Source organism: Myotis nattereri (genome assembly GCF_964212035.1).
Source record: "Myotis nattereri genome assembly, chromosome: 5".
In the NCBI taxonomy this organism is placed as follows: Eukaryota; Metazoa; Chordata; class Mammalia; order Chiroptera; family Vespertilionidae; genus Myotis; species Myotis nattereri.
In genome coordinates, this window is record NC_138080.1 from 42,052,880 (window position 1) to 42,067,146 (window position 14,267).

Here is a 14,267-nt window from a genome sequence, read left to right on the forward strand (position 1 = left end):
ATTGAATTAGTTCTCTGCTGTGGACGAGGTGATCATTAACCATAGAATTGGAATAGTATAATTACTATTAATATGCTCAGCATGTAATCAGTTGGTTCTATGGAACAAGAATGTATTATGCATCTAGCCCTGGTTAGTGTGGCTCTGTGGATAGAACATCAGCCTGCACACCAGAGGGTCTCATGTTTGATTCCTTGTCAAGGGCATGTACCTCGGGTGCAGGTTTAATCCCAGGCTCCAGTCCGGGCTGTGTGAGAGGCAACCAATCCATGTGTCTCTCTTACATAGATGTTTCTCTCTCTCTCTCTCTCTCTCTCTCTCTCTCTCTCTCTCTCTCTCTCTCTTTCTCTCTCTGTTTCTCCCTCCCTCCCTCTCTCCCCACATTCTCCTTCTCTCCCTTTCTCCTTTCTCCTCTCTCCTTGTTCCTTTCTCCATTCTTTCTCTCCCCCTCGCCCTCTTCCACTCTCTAAAAAAAATAATCAATGGGCCGGAACCGGTTTGCCTCAGTGGATAGAGCGTCGGCCTGCGGACTGAGGGGTCCCGGGTTCGATTCCGGTCAAGGGCATGTGCCTGGGTTGCGGGCACATCCCCAGTGGGAGACATGCGGGAGGCAGCTGATCGATGTTTCTCTCTCATCGATGTTTCTGACTCTCTATCTCTCTCCCTTCCTCTCTCTGTAAAAAATCAATAAAATATGTTTTAAAAAAAATAATCAATGGGAAAAATATCCTTGGGTGAGGATCAACAAAAAGTAAAATATTTTTTTAAAAAAGAATATATTTTTAAAAAGAATGTATTACACATCTATATTGTGCAAGGTATTATTAGGTACTAAGGATAAAACAGTAAGGCATGACCCCTTCCAAGAGTTTATCAGCGCTAATTAATTAATTAATTAGAGAGGCTTAGAGAGGAGAGAGTGAGAGGAGTATGATAGACAACTCATGGAGTACCTACTTTGAAAACATAATCAGAAATCCGGAAGAACAGTCACTTAGAGTGATATGCCTAATTCACTCAACCCTGTCATAAGACCCTCCTTAGCCCAGCTTTGTTGATATTGAGAAAAGAACATTTAAAGTAAATTCAGCTAAAATAGAGATTCACATTTTTTAGTAAAGAGTGAAAAAATAATTTAATTAGGTATTTGCCTTGAAAAATACAATTTAAAAATACTTTGTCTTATATTTATCAGAATTTTGGTTATATTTGCAAATCTGTATTTGGAAAATAATTAATTTGGGGAGGATTATAATTTTTCTGATAGGATTGTGTAATGAATACTATATGTATTTTTATCAAATTCAAGTTCTGGCTATAAGGAATATTGTTTTTTTACATATGATTAAAAGAGGAAAAATGTTGCCAATTTAACTTGATACAGTGCTTTTTATCACTTGTTTATTTTATACTTTTTGAAATACTTCTTTTAGACTTATTTTTTATTATGTCATTCTTGTACATCCACAAAAAGGAAAATATGAATGAGAGAAATTGATAAAGGTATTCATTCCTAAATCTGCTTTACATTTATAATTTGACTTTTCAATCCTTTCTTCCTTACATTAGAGTCATTGATGTTCATATTTTCTCAAATAATATTAGCTTTCATGTCACCAAGTACGTTGATATTTCAGCCTTTCTTAAAAGAGTATTCTAATTTTGTCCCTGGGATTTTTCTCTCAAGGAATCAGTACCAGTCTGCACGTTTTAATACTGACACTTCGGCTCTGATTAGCAGGAATCAATGGAAGGCTTTTAACAACTGCTAGGGCTCATATTTCTTCTCAAAGAAGCCTTCCATTTTTTAAAAATTGAAACTTTGGGGGATTGTGGTTGTTCAGTTATGATACAAAAAAAAAGAAAAAATAACAAAATTCATAAATTACTCAGGCAGTAACATATGTGTCTGCCTGGCCAATAGGTCATAAGATTATAACAGAATAAAGGCCCAGTGCACAAAATTCGTGCACAAGTAGGGTCCCTAGCAGTTGCTGGCTGCTGGCCTGGGCCTCCCTTCCCCAGCTACCTGCTGTGCTGCCCTGCCCCCTGGTCGAACTCCTGGTTGAACTCCTGGTTGAGGGGACAATTTGCATATTAGGATTTTATTATATAGGATTATAAGATGTCATTGAAATAATAATAAGATGCACCCATGTGAAAAATATTGATGAAAGATGCTATATCCTTCACTTCTTGTTTTTTAGGTTTTACTTTTATAACATTGTAAAAGGGAGCCATTTTTTAAAAAATGGCTGAGCCTTTGTCAGTTTTCCAAAGATCTTTTCTTAATTTTTAATACACAAACTATTTTCAAAGACTAATATCATAATTCTTTGTAGTTTTCTTTCTGTCATATTTGTAGATGATTTTGCATGTAATCTGAACAATTTTCCAATATCACTGTCTTCATTTTCGTGAAATCCTTCATCTTTGGCAAGATTAGCAACTTACTTTGTTAATCAGTTTGTATTAGGTATGCATTATATTGTCAGATATTTACAACACCAAACAATCAGGGAGAGATTGACCAACAGAGACCTTGATGTGTTGAATGTAACTAAAAACTGGTGTTAAGTAGGGTTGGAGTAATATGTGGGGACTAATTTTATACTGGTCATTAATGCAAATTTATGGGTTGCGACAACTTTTGCTTCTCAATTCAACATTATAATTGCTAAATATCTTTGTATAATAACTGAACCTATAACACACTATAGTGATGGGTATCCTATATAGTAAAAGCCTAATATGCTAAGTGTCCGGTCATTTGTTCAACCAGTCAAAGCGTAATATACTAATGATATGGTAAGGCCACTCAACTGCTTGCTATGATGTGCACTGACCATGAGGGGGCAGACACTCGACTGGTCAACCAAGTCATTATGATATGCACTGACCACCAGGGGGCAGATGCTCCGACCGGTAGGGGTCTGGCTGATCGGGACTGAGCGAGATGGGCCGGACATGCCCAGGAGTCCTCCCGCAGTCCCTCCCCAGCTGGCCAACCTCCTGCCTCCCTTCCTGGTCCTAGTCATGCACCAGTGGGGTCCCTCGGCCTGACCTGTGCCCTCTTGCAATCCAGGACCCCTTGGGGGATGTTGGAGAGCCAGTTTTGGCCCGATCCCACAGGCCAGGCCGAGGGACCCCACTAGTGCATGAATTCGTGCACTGGGCCTCTAGTTTAAAATAATAACCCTGATTCTTCAAGAAGAATATGTCAACATCAGTAATTTAAGGCAGCACATAATATTTTTCCATTGATACATATTTAATTACATGCTCATGATCTATTTGTAAAGAGGTTATGTCTTAAGCCTAATGTGTGTTTTCTAATACTTTTAAAAATCACATTATAAATAAACAAACCTAAATAGTTATGATTAAGTTCTCGATCTTAAAGATTAATCTTCTAGAATTAGAAAACTGCTACAGTTAAATTATTTGATCAATACATTTTATTAATGGCTTTGGGAAATCCTAGTAAATCATAATATTGGTTCCGTGGCAAATGAAGTCAAAGTCCCTGACCTATGAATAAACATTTGAAACTTATATAATTTTTAGGTTGAATTGTAATTTAAAGAAACCATGGATTTTAAGTTATTTTATATACTTGCGTAGGAATTCAAAATTTTCCATGTTTGGATAACTGAAATTTAAAAACTATATAGGTTAGAGAAACTCTAAAAAGAAAGACTTAAATGCTTCATCCCATTTCACTGCTAAACATGATACCATGGTACGAATATAACATAATTTGTTCATTCATTCATCCACTTTAGTACATCTGGGTAGTTTTAAGTTTTTGGCTATAAGAGTAAAGTTGCCAAGAACACTTGAATACAAGTTTCTAAATGAATATAAATTTTCCTTTCTCTGCGACATATACTCAAGAGCGGATTGCAAGGAAATAATACTGAGTAAAAGCAGTCAATCTCAAAAAGAGACATACTATATGATTCCATATATATGTACATATATATAATTTGTGAAATATAATTATAGAGTTGGAGAACAGATTAATAGTTGATGGGTATTAGGGAGAAGTGTAGTGAATATGGCTATGAAGTGTTACAGAAATGGTACAATTAAATATCTTGATTATGGTGGTTACACAAAGCTGTACATGTAATAAAATTACATTGATGTAGTGACACAAATGTGTGCATGTATAACTGCTGAGATCAGGCTCTATGGTTTGTACCAGAGCCAGTTTTCCTAGTTTTGATAATGTACTACAGTTACACAAGACGATAAAATTGGGAGAAGCTGGATAAAAGATGCACAGAACATTCCTGTACTTTTCACCTTTAATATTTCAAACTAAAATATTAAAAAGATTGCTTCAAAGTAACTCTGATATGTTTTACTTGTATTTTTCAAATAGCATGAAGGGAAGATATAACCTATACCAGTATTCAGTTCACCACCCACTCTCTGTAACTGTAGATATTCCCATACACCTTTTCAGAGTTCACCTCATATCTTTGACCAGCCTTGCCTTTTCCTTGTTTTCCCTCACCTCACCTCCCCCACCCTATGATCTGTATCCCCAAAGCTCAAGTAACTGATAAGCTAATGGCAAGATCTTGAAGAGGGGAGGAAACTGAGTGGGTAGAAGCCTTTTCTCAGGCTGGAAGAGGGGGAAGGCAGAACATGCTCACATAATAATACTTTTTGTTCTGGCACACCTATGAAGTGGGTGGTATTATTATGCCAATCTTACAGCAGGTTTACTAGTAAGTAATTTTGCTCAAGGTCATTAGTGGTTAGGAGGCATTGACAAATACATGAACTGCCAGACTTCACAGCCTGTCACAGTCCATGGTCTTAACTGTCATAGAATATTGCCCTTCTTCCACTCTGATGAGTGCTACTGTGGGAGTTATATACAAAAAATGGTATGGCAGGTCACACTTGACTCACTGAAGGAGGCGTGGGTAAAGCTTTCCTGGGGTGGGATGTTTGGTTTGCATTTTGGAAGGTGAGTTAGCCATTTTGAGATGATGAGATGATAGTCCATAAACCACAAGAATGTAGGCTTTATGATTGAGAGATGAGACTAGAGATGCTTTATCTGCCGTTCAACAGAAAGTGGTATATATTCTGATAATAATGGATTTATGTGGAGCTCAGTGTGAAAGAGAATATTGGAAAGGGTCTCTGAGTGCATTGAGACTAGACTGGGTGGATAGGTTGGGGGGGTGGGGGGGAGTGAGACCAGAGGTAAGATGATAAGTTAGGAAGCTCTTCTGGAGGCAAAAACTAGAGATAAAAATTATGGAATTATTATAAGGTAGACTTAGTATTTGGTAGTCATTTATATTAGGCAGACGAGACAGAGAGAGAAAAAGAGAGAGAGAGGTAACTCCCACCTTTCTGACTTGGATATCCAACTGTGATCAATAACTGAGGTAGGAATAAGATCATGTAGTAAAAAGAATGATGAAATCAGGTCTATAAATTATTTGAAGAACCTTTCCTACATAAGAGCATTGTCCAGATGTCAATTGTATATACATAGAAATTCAAGAGAAAAGGACTGTGAAGTTGGTTTAGATTTAGGAATTGGCAACATATGTTAAGGCCTGGGAATGACAAAGTAAAGAAGGGCCAGAGAATGAATCTCTAGAAAATATTGACATTAGCAGTGAGCCAAGGAAGAGAAAAGCCTGTGAAAAATAGTGAAGATTGGAAGATCTCAGGAGAGAGTGCTGTTTTAAATACTGAAAGAGAAGAGAGGCGTTTTTTTTTGTTGTTGTTTTTTTTTTATGTGTAAATTGTAATTCACTATTTAGTGGAATATTATGCATATCATGTAGTCAGTCAGTTAAGAATAATGTTTTTCAGAATAATGAATGTAGAAAGAGACTCAGAACATTAATGTTAATTAATATTAAGTGAAAAAAATCGGAATACAGTAAAGTTTCATTAATTTTTGTAAAAATAAATGTCTGTATATTCATGCATATACATAGAAGGAAATTTGGAAGGTAATATTCTTAAATTTTGCCTGCCAGGTAATAGAATTATGAATTATTTATATTTTCTTCACTTTATAGATTTTGTACAGTGAACATACATTATATTTATGAAAGAAAAGAATGCTTATGTAAATTTAGTAGATTTAGCATAAACTAATTTCCAATGGAATTGTTAAATGCAAAATCTACTCAAAAGGGTTCATTTGAATTGTGAACTAGAGGTCATTGGTAACCTTAGAAAATTTTCAGTCACAGTGAGATCAAAAAACAGATTGTAATGGGTTAAAAAATGAATGGCAGGCAGGAAAATGGAGGTGATGAGCATAAAATGTACACTTTAAACAAGTTGATAAAAAGACATTAGATGGGGAAGTGGGACTGAAGATTTTTTTTTAATTAGGAGGAACATGAAACCCAGTCATGTGCTGAAGGAAGAGAAAATGAATAATTCAACAATCTATAATACTTTTATTGAAGGGTATTAATTTCTAATAAGGTAATTATCATGTTTATGATAAACTATGTTAAAAAATGAATCAGTTTGTGATTGGCTATGACTCTTTGTAGTATAGTAATAGGACTTCCCTGAGTGCAAAAAGTTTAAGCTCAAATAGTTTGTATTGTGTTTGTGTTTTTAGTATGTAAACAAACATATAGAAATGATTGGCCCTTTGTAGAGGAAATTTTTGACTTGGGACTTAGCTAACCTCCAAAACAATTTTGGAAACCTGCTTATTTATATGGCTAATAAAAGCATAGCCGGTCTCTATTTCAAATAATGTTCTATGGGGTTTAATTACTTCCTTCTGTTGTCACTGAATATGTTGGTTTAGCTGATGTAGGAAAACGCCAGGGTTTGTTTTCAGTTTATCAGCTAGAAATAAATAATCAGTATTAGCCAAAAGAAATAAAGTGGCTCCTGGATATTCCTAGGTAAGATGCTGATGTAGCCTTAGTCATTCTTTAAACTTAGTACATTAAATGATGAACAGGGAATCCTGCAAAACCTGGCAGCTATGTATGGAGGCAGGTCCAGCTCTTCAAGAGGAGGGAAGCCAAGAAACAAAGAGGAAGAGGTATGCTTCCCGCATGTTCGCTTCCTCCGTCACACAGCCATTTTTGAGTTTATTGCCTTCCTTTCCTGCATGGTTTAAATGCTTAACAATTATTTGAGGATTTTGTAGGTCTATAGGGACCTGTTAATATTTTTTTGACTGACATACTGTGTCATAATTTTGCCCCATAACTGTTATTTGGTATCCTGAGTTCAATTTCTTTTCTTTTGATAAAATTAAAAATTTGTAATTGCAATGTATTTCTTTTCAGAAATAAGTTGATCTAAATTAAAAAATTGAAAGCTAAGATTTTGAAATTTTTATTTATGGTATTCAGATTAACCCTTTTCTTTAATTTAACAATGATTTAGCAGTAAAAAAAAATGTTGGTAGTTTTCTTTTAAATTAAAATGTGGTGTTTTTTTTTCCTCCTTATAGGTTTATCTTGCGAGGCTGAGACAAATAAGATTGCAGAATTTCAATGAGCGCCAACAGATTAGAGCCAAACTCCGTGGTGAAAAGGCAGGTTGACATTCAATTTTAGAAAACATAATTGAATGACATTATAATAGGTTAAGATTTAAAATGCAACACAAAATCTGATCAAGACAGTGAAAGTCAAAGACCAGAAAACTCTAAAAGGGGGTAAAGTAAATCTTATTTAAAATTGATACTACCATTTATTTGTTCCAGAGGAATTCTAAGAGGAAACTATAAATCATATCCATAGACTTATTAAATGCTACATTTTCTATCATTCTCTTTTTATCTTTTTCCTTGTTGTACATAAGAGTTAATTGTGAGAACAAATGAGTAACATTGAACAATTCACCATTGTACACAGTTAGATGTTAGTTTATTCATATTCTCTGCACCAGATTTGAAGTTCTATCCTAAGTGGTTTGCTTCTCTACTTATTTTACAGAAAGCAGCTGATAATTCTGAAGGACAAGGAAGTGAGGAGGCTGACATGAGACGTAAAAGAGTTGAAGCTCTTAAGGTATAGACTGGAAATGGTTTTCTTAGAGAAAATTGAAGCCTTAGATAGAGAATTGTGCTAAGTCTTTTGTAGTTCAGTCATCGTCTTCTCTTGCCTTAATTTTTCTTTCCCCTTCATCCCTCAATTTTTGGTTTCTAAAAAATAGCACTTTTTCACTCTTTATATCATATTTATGGAGAGAAATTTAATGAAACCATGGTATAAATACATTAAACCATCACACAGGTAACCTTAAAAAGGAAAAATAGTAACCTTATAAATGAAAAATGTAATTGTTCACTTCTGTGAAAAAAATAAAGTTCATGTATAATAATTATCATTTAAAATTTTCACAGTTATATTTCCATTAGAGTGTGCCTGCATTTATTTTCACTCAACAAACACGTGTCAAGCAGCTGCTGTTTATTGAGCCCTGGTTTAGGTGCTGGAAATATAGAGTGAGCTTACATTTTGATTCTGGGACACCAAACACATGTGTGTGCACACACGTTTCTTTTTTGTCTAAAAAGTAAATATTTGTATAGACCTGAAAAACACACACTCTTATGCCCTTCTTTCTGGTAACTAATTTTGTTGTTTTTATTTTCAGGCCCAAGCAAATGCACGTGCTGCTGTACTAAAAGAACAATTGGAACGAAAGAGAAAAGAAGCATATGAGAGAGAAAAGAGAGCGTGGGAAGATAATGTAAGATTTAGCTCATTCTTAATCCTGGTCATGTTAATGCCCTTGTATCTCTTGCTGGGTAGCATGTCAGAATTATAATTTTGTAACTCTATTTTTTAAAATTCTCATTAGTTCTCCCTCTCCCTCTCCTCCCTGCTCTTCTCCTCTCTAATGCTCTCTCTCTCTCTCTCTCTCTCTCTCTCTCTCTCTCACTTTCTCTCTCTCTCTCTCTCTCTCTGCTATTTAAGGATGATAGTTATTTTGGGGCTTGATTTGAGGTGAGAACCTAATTTATTTATTTATTTTGTTATTTCTAATCAAAGTCCCAGCATCTTCTATTGGCTACACCTTCCTTCTAATTTCCACTGTTTATAGTGCTACCTTTAAGATACGTTAAATTCTATTATACTAGAGAAAGACTCTATAGCAAATATGTGTCATGATTTCTTCTGCTCCATTCTTTTTGTCTATTTTACCAATACCACATTGTATTAGTAATTATGGATTTAGAATATATTTTAATTTCTAATAGAGTTTGTCCCTTATTTCTTTTTAACATATGTTATGCTGAGTTATTTTCTGTCTCTTTCTTTATCAGATATATTTTAGGATAATTTTTGATCCTGTTGTAATTTTGATCAGTATTACCTTAAACCTACAATTAGCTTAAGAAGAACTGATATGTTTATAATAGTTTTTAATCAGGAGTATGTTAAATATCTACATTACTCATTGTTTCTTTTTTTTATCTCTTGCACAATTTTGATCATTTTTAACTCATACTTGTTATATTTCTTGTAAAGGTTATTTATTGGTAGTTTAAAATTCCATTTCTGTATTTATAGGTTTCTTTTTCTGATAGAATATTGCTGATATTTGGAGAAATTGTTGTTTTTGTTTTGCTTATTTCTTGTGCAATGAGTTTACCTATTTTATCACTTTTCGGTTAATATTATGGGCTTGTAGCATAAGACTATGTCATCGGCAGGTAGTTATGATATACATCATAAAAGTAATCTCTACAGTTTATTTACTATTTATTTTATGCCAGGCACATTATAACCACGGCACATGTATCGCTTTGTTTAATCTTTACAAAGCAGATATTGAAAGGGTAAAACAATTAGATGAGGTCACATTTCCAGTAAGTGCAGAACAGAGATTTGAAACTGGGTTTACCTAGTGTTGAAGTTTTTATTCTTATGCTCTACACATTGATTTCTTCTGCTTTTTGAAAATTGTGCCTTTTGTTACCATTTTATTCTTAACTGCATTGGCCAGTACTTCCAAGATAATGTTAACTAAGAATAGGGATACTGTTTTGTTTCTGTCTTTAATGGATGTACTTCATTTATTTTTCTGTTGTGTATGGTAAAATAGTAAGGAATAGGGTCTTATCTCTAGATTTTACAGTTTTATCAGGAACGTGATTTGGGGTTTTATCAAATGCCTTTTGTGCATCTGTTAATGTGATTTTTGAAAATCCACCCATTGATGTAATATAGAAGTAGATTCTCATCTTACCAGATTCCTAATGAGAAAGAAACATTTAGCTATACAAGAATGAGTGAAAGAGAGCTCCAGAATTCAGACAACATATCTGCGGAAATCTGTTCTGTGGTTAAGTCAGAGTCTATATCTTGAACATGATGAGTTCCTACTTTATTGCATTTTGCTCTTTGTTGTGTATTTTATTTCTATCTTTGTCCCATTCTTTTGACCTGTCATACAGGCCTATAAGGCTTCTCGTGGACAGACTCCCCATCTTTTGCTCCCTTAGAATGTTCTTATCCTTAGTCTTGCCATCAATCTTATCCATTTAAATAGACACATTATGAGCTCAATTTGGAATCATGCTCCTTGTTCCAAGTATCACTGGACATGAACAGTTTCAGAAATCTCTGCAAGATAACGTTTATTTGACATCAATAGACTTAAGAACATCAAAGAGAATTAGGATACTACTTATACTGAGGTCCCTATTTCAAAGCTGCTCCTCTGATGGTCTTCATAGTATGACCTTAACTTTCCCTAAGCCTCTGGAGCAAAAAAGTTTTACAGGTGATGGAGGAGGTGGAAGAAGAGGAGGGGAGCATTCTGGAAGCACTTTTAGGTTTTTATAGTTTAACAAGTACATTTTACAAATTATGTTCAACAGTGCTTCAGCTCTGAGTGGATGCTTTACATCCTATATAATAAAACCCTAATATGCAAATTGACCGAATGGCAGAACGACCGGTTGCTATGACATGCACTGACCACCAGGGGCAGATGCTCAACATAGGAGCTTCCCCCTGGTGGTCAGTGCACTCCCACAGGGGGAGTGCTGCTCAGCCAGAAGCCAGGCTCCTGGATGGTGAGTGCAGCGGCAGTGGCAGAAGCTTCTCCCACCTCTGCTGCAGGAGGGCAGTAAGGAGCAAGGAAGCCCGGACTGGAAGAGGGCACAGGCCGGGCTGAGAGACCCTCCCTCCCCCCAGTGCATGAAATTTTGTGCACCAGGCCTCTAGTTCTTATTATATAAGGCCTAAGCCAGCAGTCGGACAGCCCTCTTGCAGTCCGGGATCCCTTGCTCCTTACTGCCCTCTTGCTTGCTCCTTACTGCTAAGTTCACTGCTCCCTAGCGGCAGGCTCTCTGCTGCTTGGCTTGCTGCTCCTTAGCACTCCCATGTAGGTGGGAGAGGATCCCACCACTGCCACTAAGCTTGCCAGCCATGAGTCCGGCTTCTGGCTGAGCAGCGCTCCCCCTGTGGGAGCACACTGACCACCAGGGAGCAGCTCCTACATTGAGTGTCAGCCCCCTGGTGGTCAGTGTGCATCATAGCGACCAGTCATTCTGGTAATTCTGCGTAACAGTTGCTTAGGCTTTTATTGTATAGAGATAATATTATTATTACTGGACAGTTGTAAACCTGCAATAGTAGTAGAATAGTTTTATTTTCTCAGATGACAAATTGGAGCCAATGCTTTTCTCTTATCAGAAGGCTGCATTAGACCTCATTATACCCATCCAAGGTACTTTAAGAGCATTCATATACTTACAATGCAGCCTGAGAAAAACTCCCCTTAAAGTCTTTGCTTTCCAAGCTATATAAAACCAGTGTAAAACTTTTTCTCTGTATATATCTTCTTTTTAATGGCAGATATGCCTTAGATAGTTGTAAAGTGCACAAATGACAGGTGTATGATTATATTATTGATAGGTAATACTACTTGCTAGTATGGTACAACTTTGTATTTCTTCACGTTCCTTCAGAAGTGTTTTTATGGTAGCAACATTAAACTGTGGTAGTGAGCCTGGCTTTTGAGATCCAACAGGCAAGGGACCCATTTTCACCTGGGGGAATTATTTTATTGTGTGCGCTTATGGTAAAACTATCCAACAAGGTTTCCTGGCTTCTACTAGCTGAGGGATAGGCAGATCAACTATAGTAGACCAATTGAATTCTCTCCCAGGGTTTGAGGCTTGAGCAGAATATCACAAGATTTCAAGTTGGAGTTTGTTTAATGCTGTAAGAGAACCTCAAGAAAATCACAAATTAGTTTCTGCCACCTAGATTCATAAAGCTACCCAGGTTTTTGGCAAAGATTCCTTTTGCTTTTGCGATCCTACTTACTGCTCCTTTCCCCCTCCGTTACCCTCCTCCCTTCCTTCAGAATTAGTTTCTATTGCTTTTAATCAAAGAAGCTTAACTGATTCACCATGTCAAATGTCAGTAGGGTACTTGGTGAATAGTAACACAAAATAAATTCATTGGGAATTCTGTGGCTCATGATATTTTATTTATGCATAGAGAACTGTTCAGTAAACATTTGTTTACTAACAAAAGGAGGCTAGAAACTCATAAAAAAAAAGATCAGATTTTTGGTTACTAGAGGTAGTGATTGGGGAAGAAGAAATTGGTGGTCAAAAGATACAGGCTCCCAGTTATAAGATTAATAAGTATTAGGGATGTAATGTACAACCTGATGACTATAGCTAACAGTGGTGTATGATATATAAGGAAGTTAAGAGAGTAAACCCTAAGAGTTCTTATTACAAGGAGAGATATTTTTTTCTTTTTATTTCGTTTTATTGTATCTATATGGGATGATGGATGTTAACGAAACTTATTGTGGTAATCATTTGACAATATATGTAAGCCAAGTCTTTATTCTGTATACCTGGAACTCATACAGTGATGTATGTCTATATCTCAATAGACTGGGAGGAAAATGAGGCTGGGAATCTAAACACCTGAATTTCAGCCTCAGCTTTGCCAGTTAACCTGTTTGGGGAACTGGCTTAATGTTTCTAGGCCTTTATTTCCTCATCTCCTAAATGAAGGGCTTGATCTCAATGGTGTTTAGTCTAAATTACCTAGAAAAATAGTCTTCATAATGTAAGTACTTAACTCCAGATTAATCTATATGAAATGGATTAAAGTTATTTTACTGAGTAATTATGTCAATAGAAAATCTAATTTAGCATAATCTAGATCAGCCGTGGGCAAACTACGGCCCTCGGGCCGGATCCGGCCCGTTTCAAATGAATAAAACTAAAAAAAAAAAAAAGACCATACCCTTTTGCCGAAACCGGTTTGGCTCAGTGGATAGAGTGACGGCCTGCGGACTGAAGGGTCCCAGGTTCGATTCCGGTCAAGGGCATGTGCCTGGGTTGCGGGCATATCCCCAGTGGGAGATGTGCGGGAGGCGGCTGATCGATGTTTCTCTCTCATCGATATTTCTAACTCTCTATCTCTCTCCTTTCCTCTCTGTAAAAAATCAATAAAAAAAAAATATATATATTAAAAAAAAAAAAAAAAAAAAGACCATACCCTTTTATGTAATGACTAGGGGCCCGGTGCACGAAATTCGTGCACTGGGTGTGGGGGGTGGGGGGGAGTGTCCCTCAGCCCAGCCTGCCCCCTCTCACATACTGGGAGCCCTCAGGCATTGACCCCCATCACCCTCCAATCGCAGGATCGGCCCCTTGCCCAGGCCTGATGCCTGCGCCAGCGGTGTCAGGCTTGGACAGGGGACCCCCATCTCCCTCTGATCGCTTGCTCCACCCCCCGCCCAAGCCTGACACCTCTGACCCAGGCTTCAGGCCTGGGCAAGCGGACCATCATATCCCTCCAATCCCCGGCTCCGCCCCCCACCCAGGCCTGATGCCTCGGCTTGAGGAGTTGACCCTCATCACCCTCCAATCACCAATCACCGGATTGGCCCCTTGACCAGGCCTGAGGCCTCCGGCAGAGGTGTCATGCCTGGGCAGGGGACCCCCAGCTCCCCGCGGTTGCAGGCTCCGCCCCTTCCCAGGCCTAACGCCTATGGCCTGGGTGTCCGGCCCGGACAGCGGGGACCCGCAGCTGCAGCGGGGGGCGCTGCGGTCGTGGGCTTCGCTTTAGGCCTAGGCAAGGGACCCCTAGCTCCTGGGACTGCCAGCTTCGACCATGCCCAGCTCCCATCGCTGGCTCCACCCCTACTTCCTGCTATCACTGGCCAGGGCAGCAAAGGCGCCTGATTCTCCGATCATGGCTGGGGGGCAGGGCAAAGGCGGCCCCAGGGCCACCTTTGCCCTG

The 14,267-nt window shown here is 37.7% G+C and overlaps 1 protein-coding gene across 1 annotated transcript in view; it reads left to right on the forward strand.

Annotated features, from left to right (window-relative positions):
* Positions 1-14,267, forward strand: part of NEK1 (NIMA related kinase 1) — a 152,525-nt gene that overhangs the window by 87,460 nt on the left and 50,798 nt on the right. Inside the window, exons 18-21 of the mRNA XM_081091794.1 lie at positions 6,980-7,063; positions 7,481-7,564; positions 7,968-8,042; positions 8,632-8,727. Of these exons, the coding sequence (XP_080947920.1) occupies positions 6,980-7,063; positions 7,481-7,564; positions 7,968-8,042; positions 8,632-8,727 (339 nt within the window). The remainder of the gene's footprint in view (positions 1-6,979; positions 7,064-7,480; positions 7,565-7,967; positions 8,043-8,631; positions 8,728-14,267) is intronic.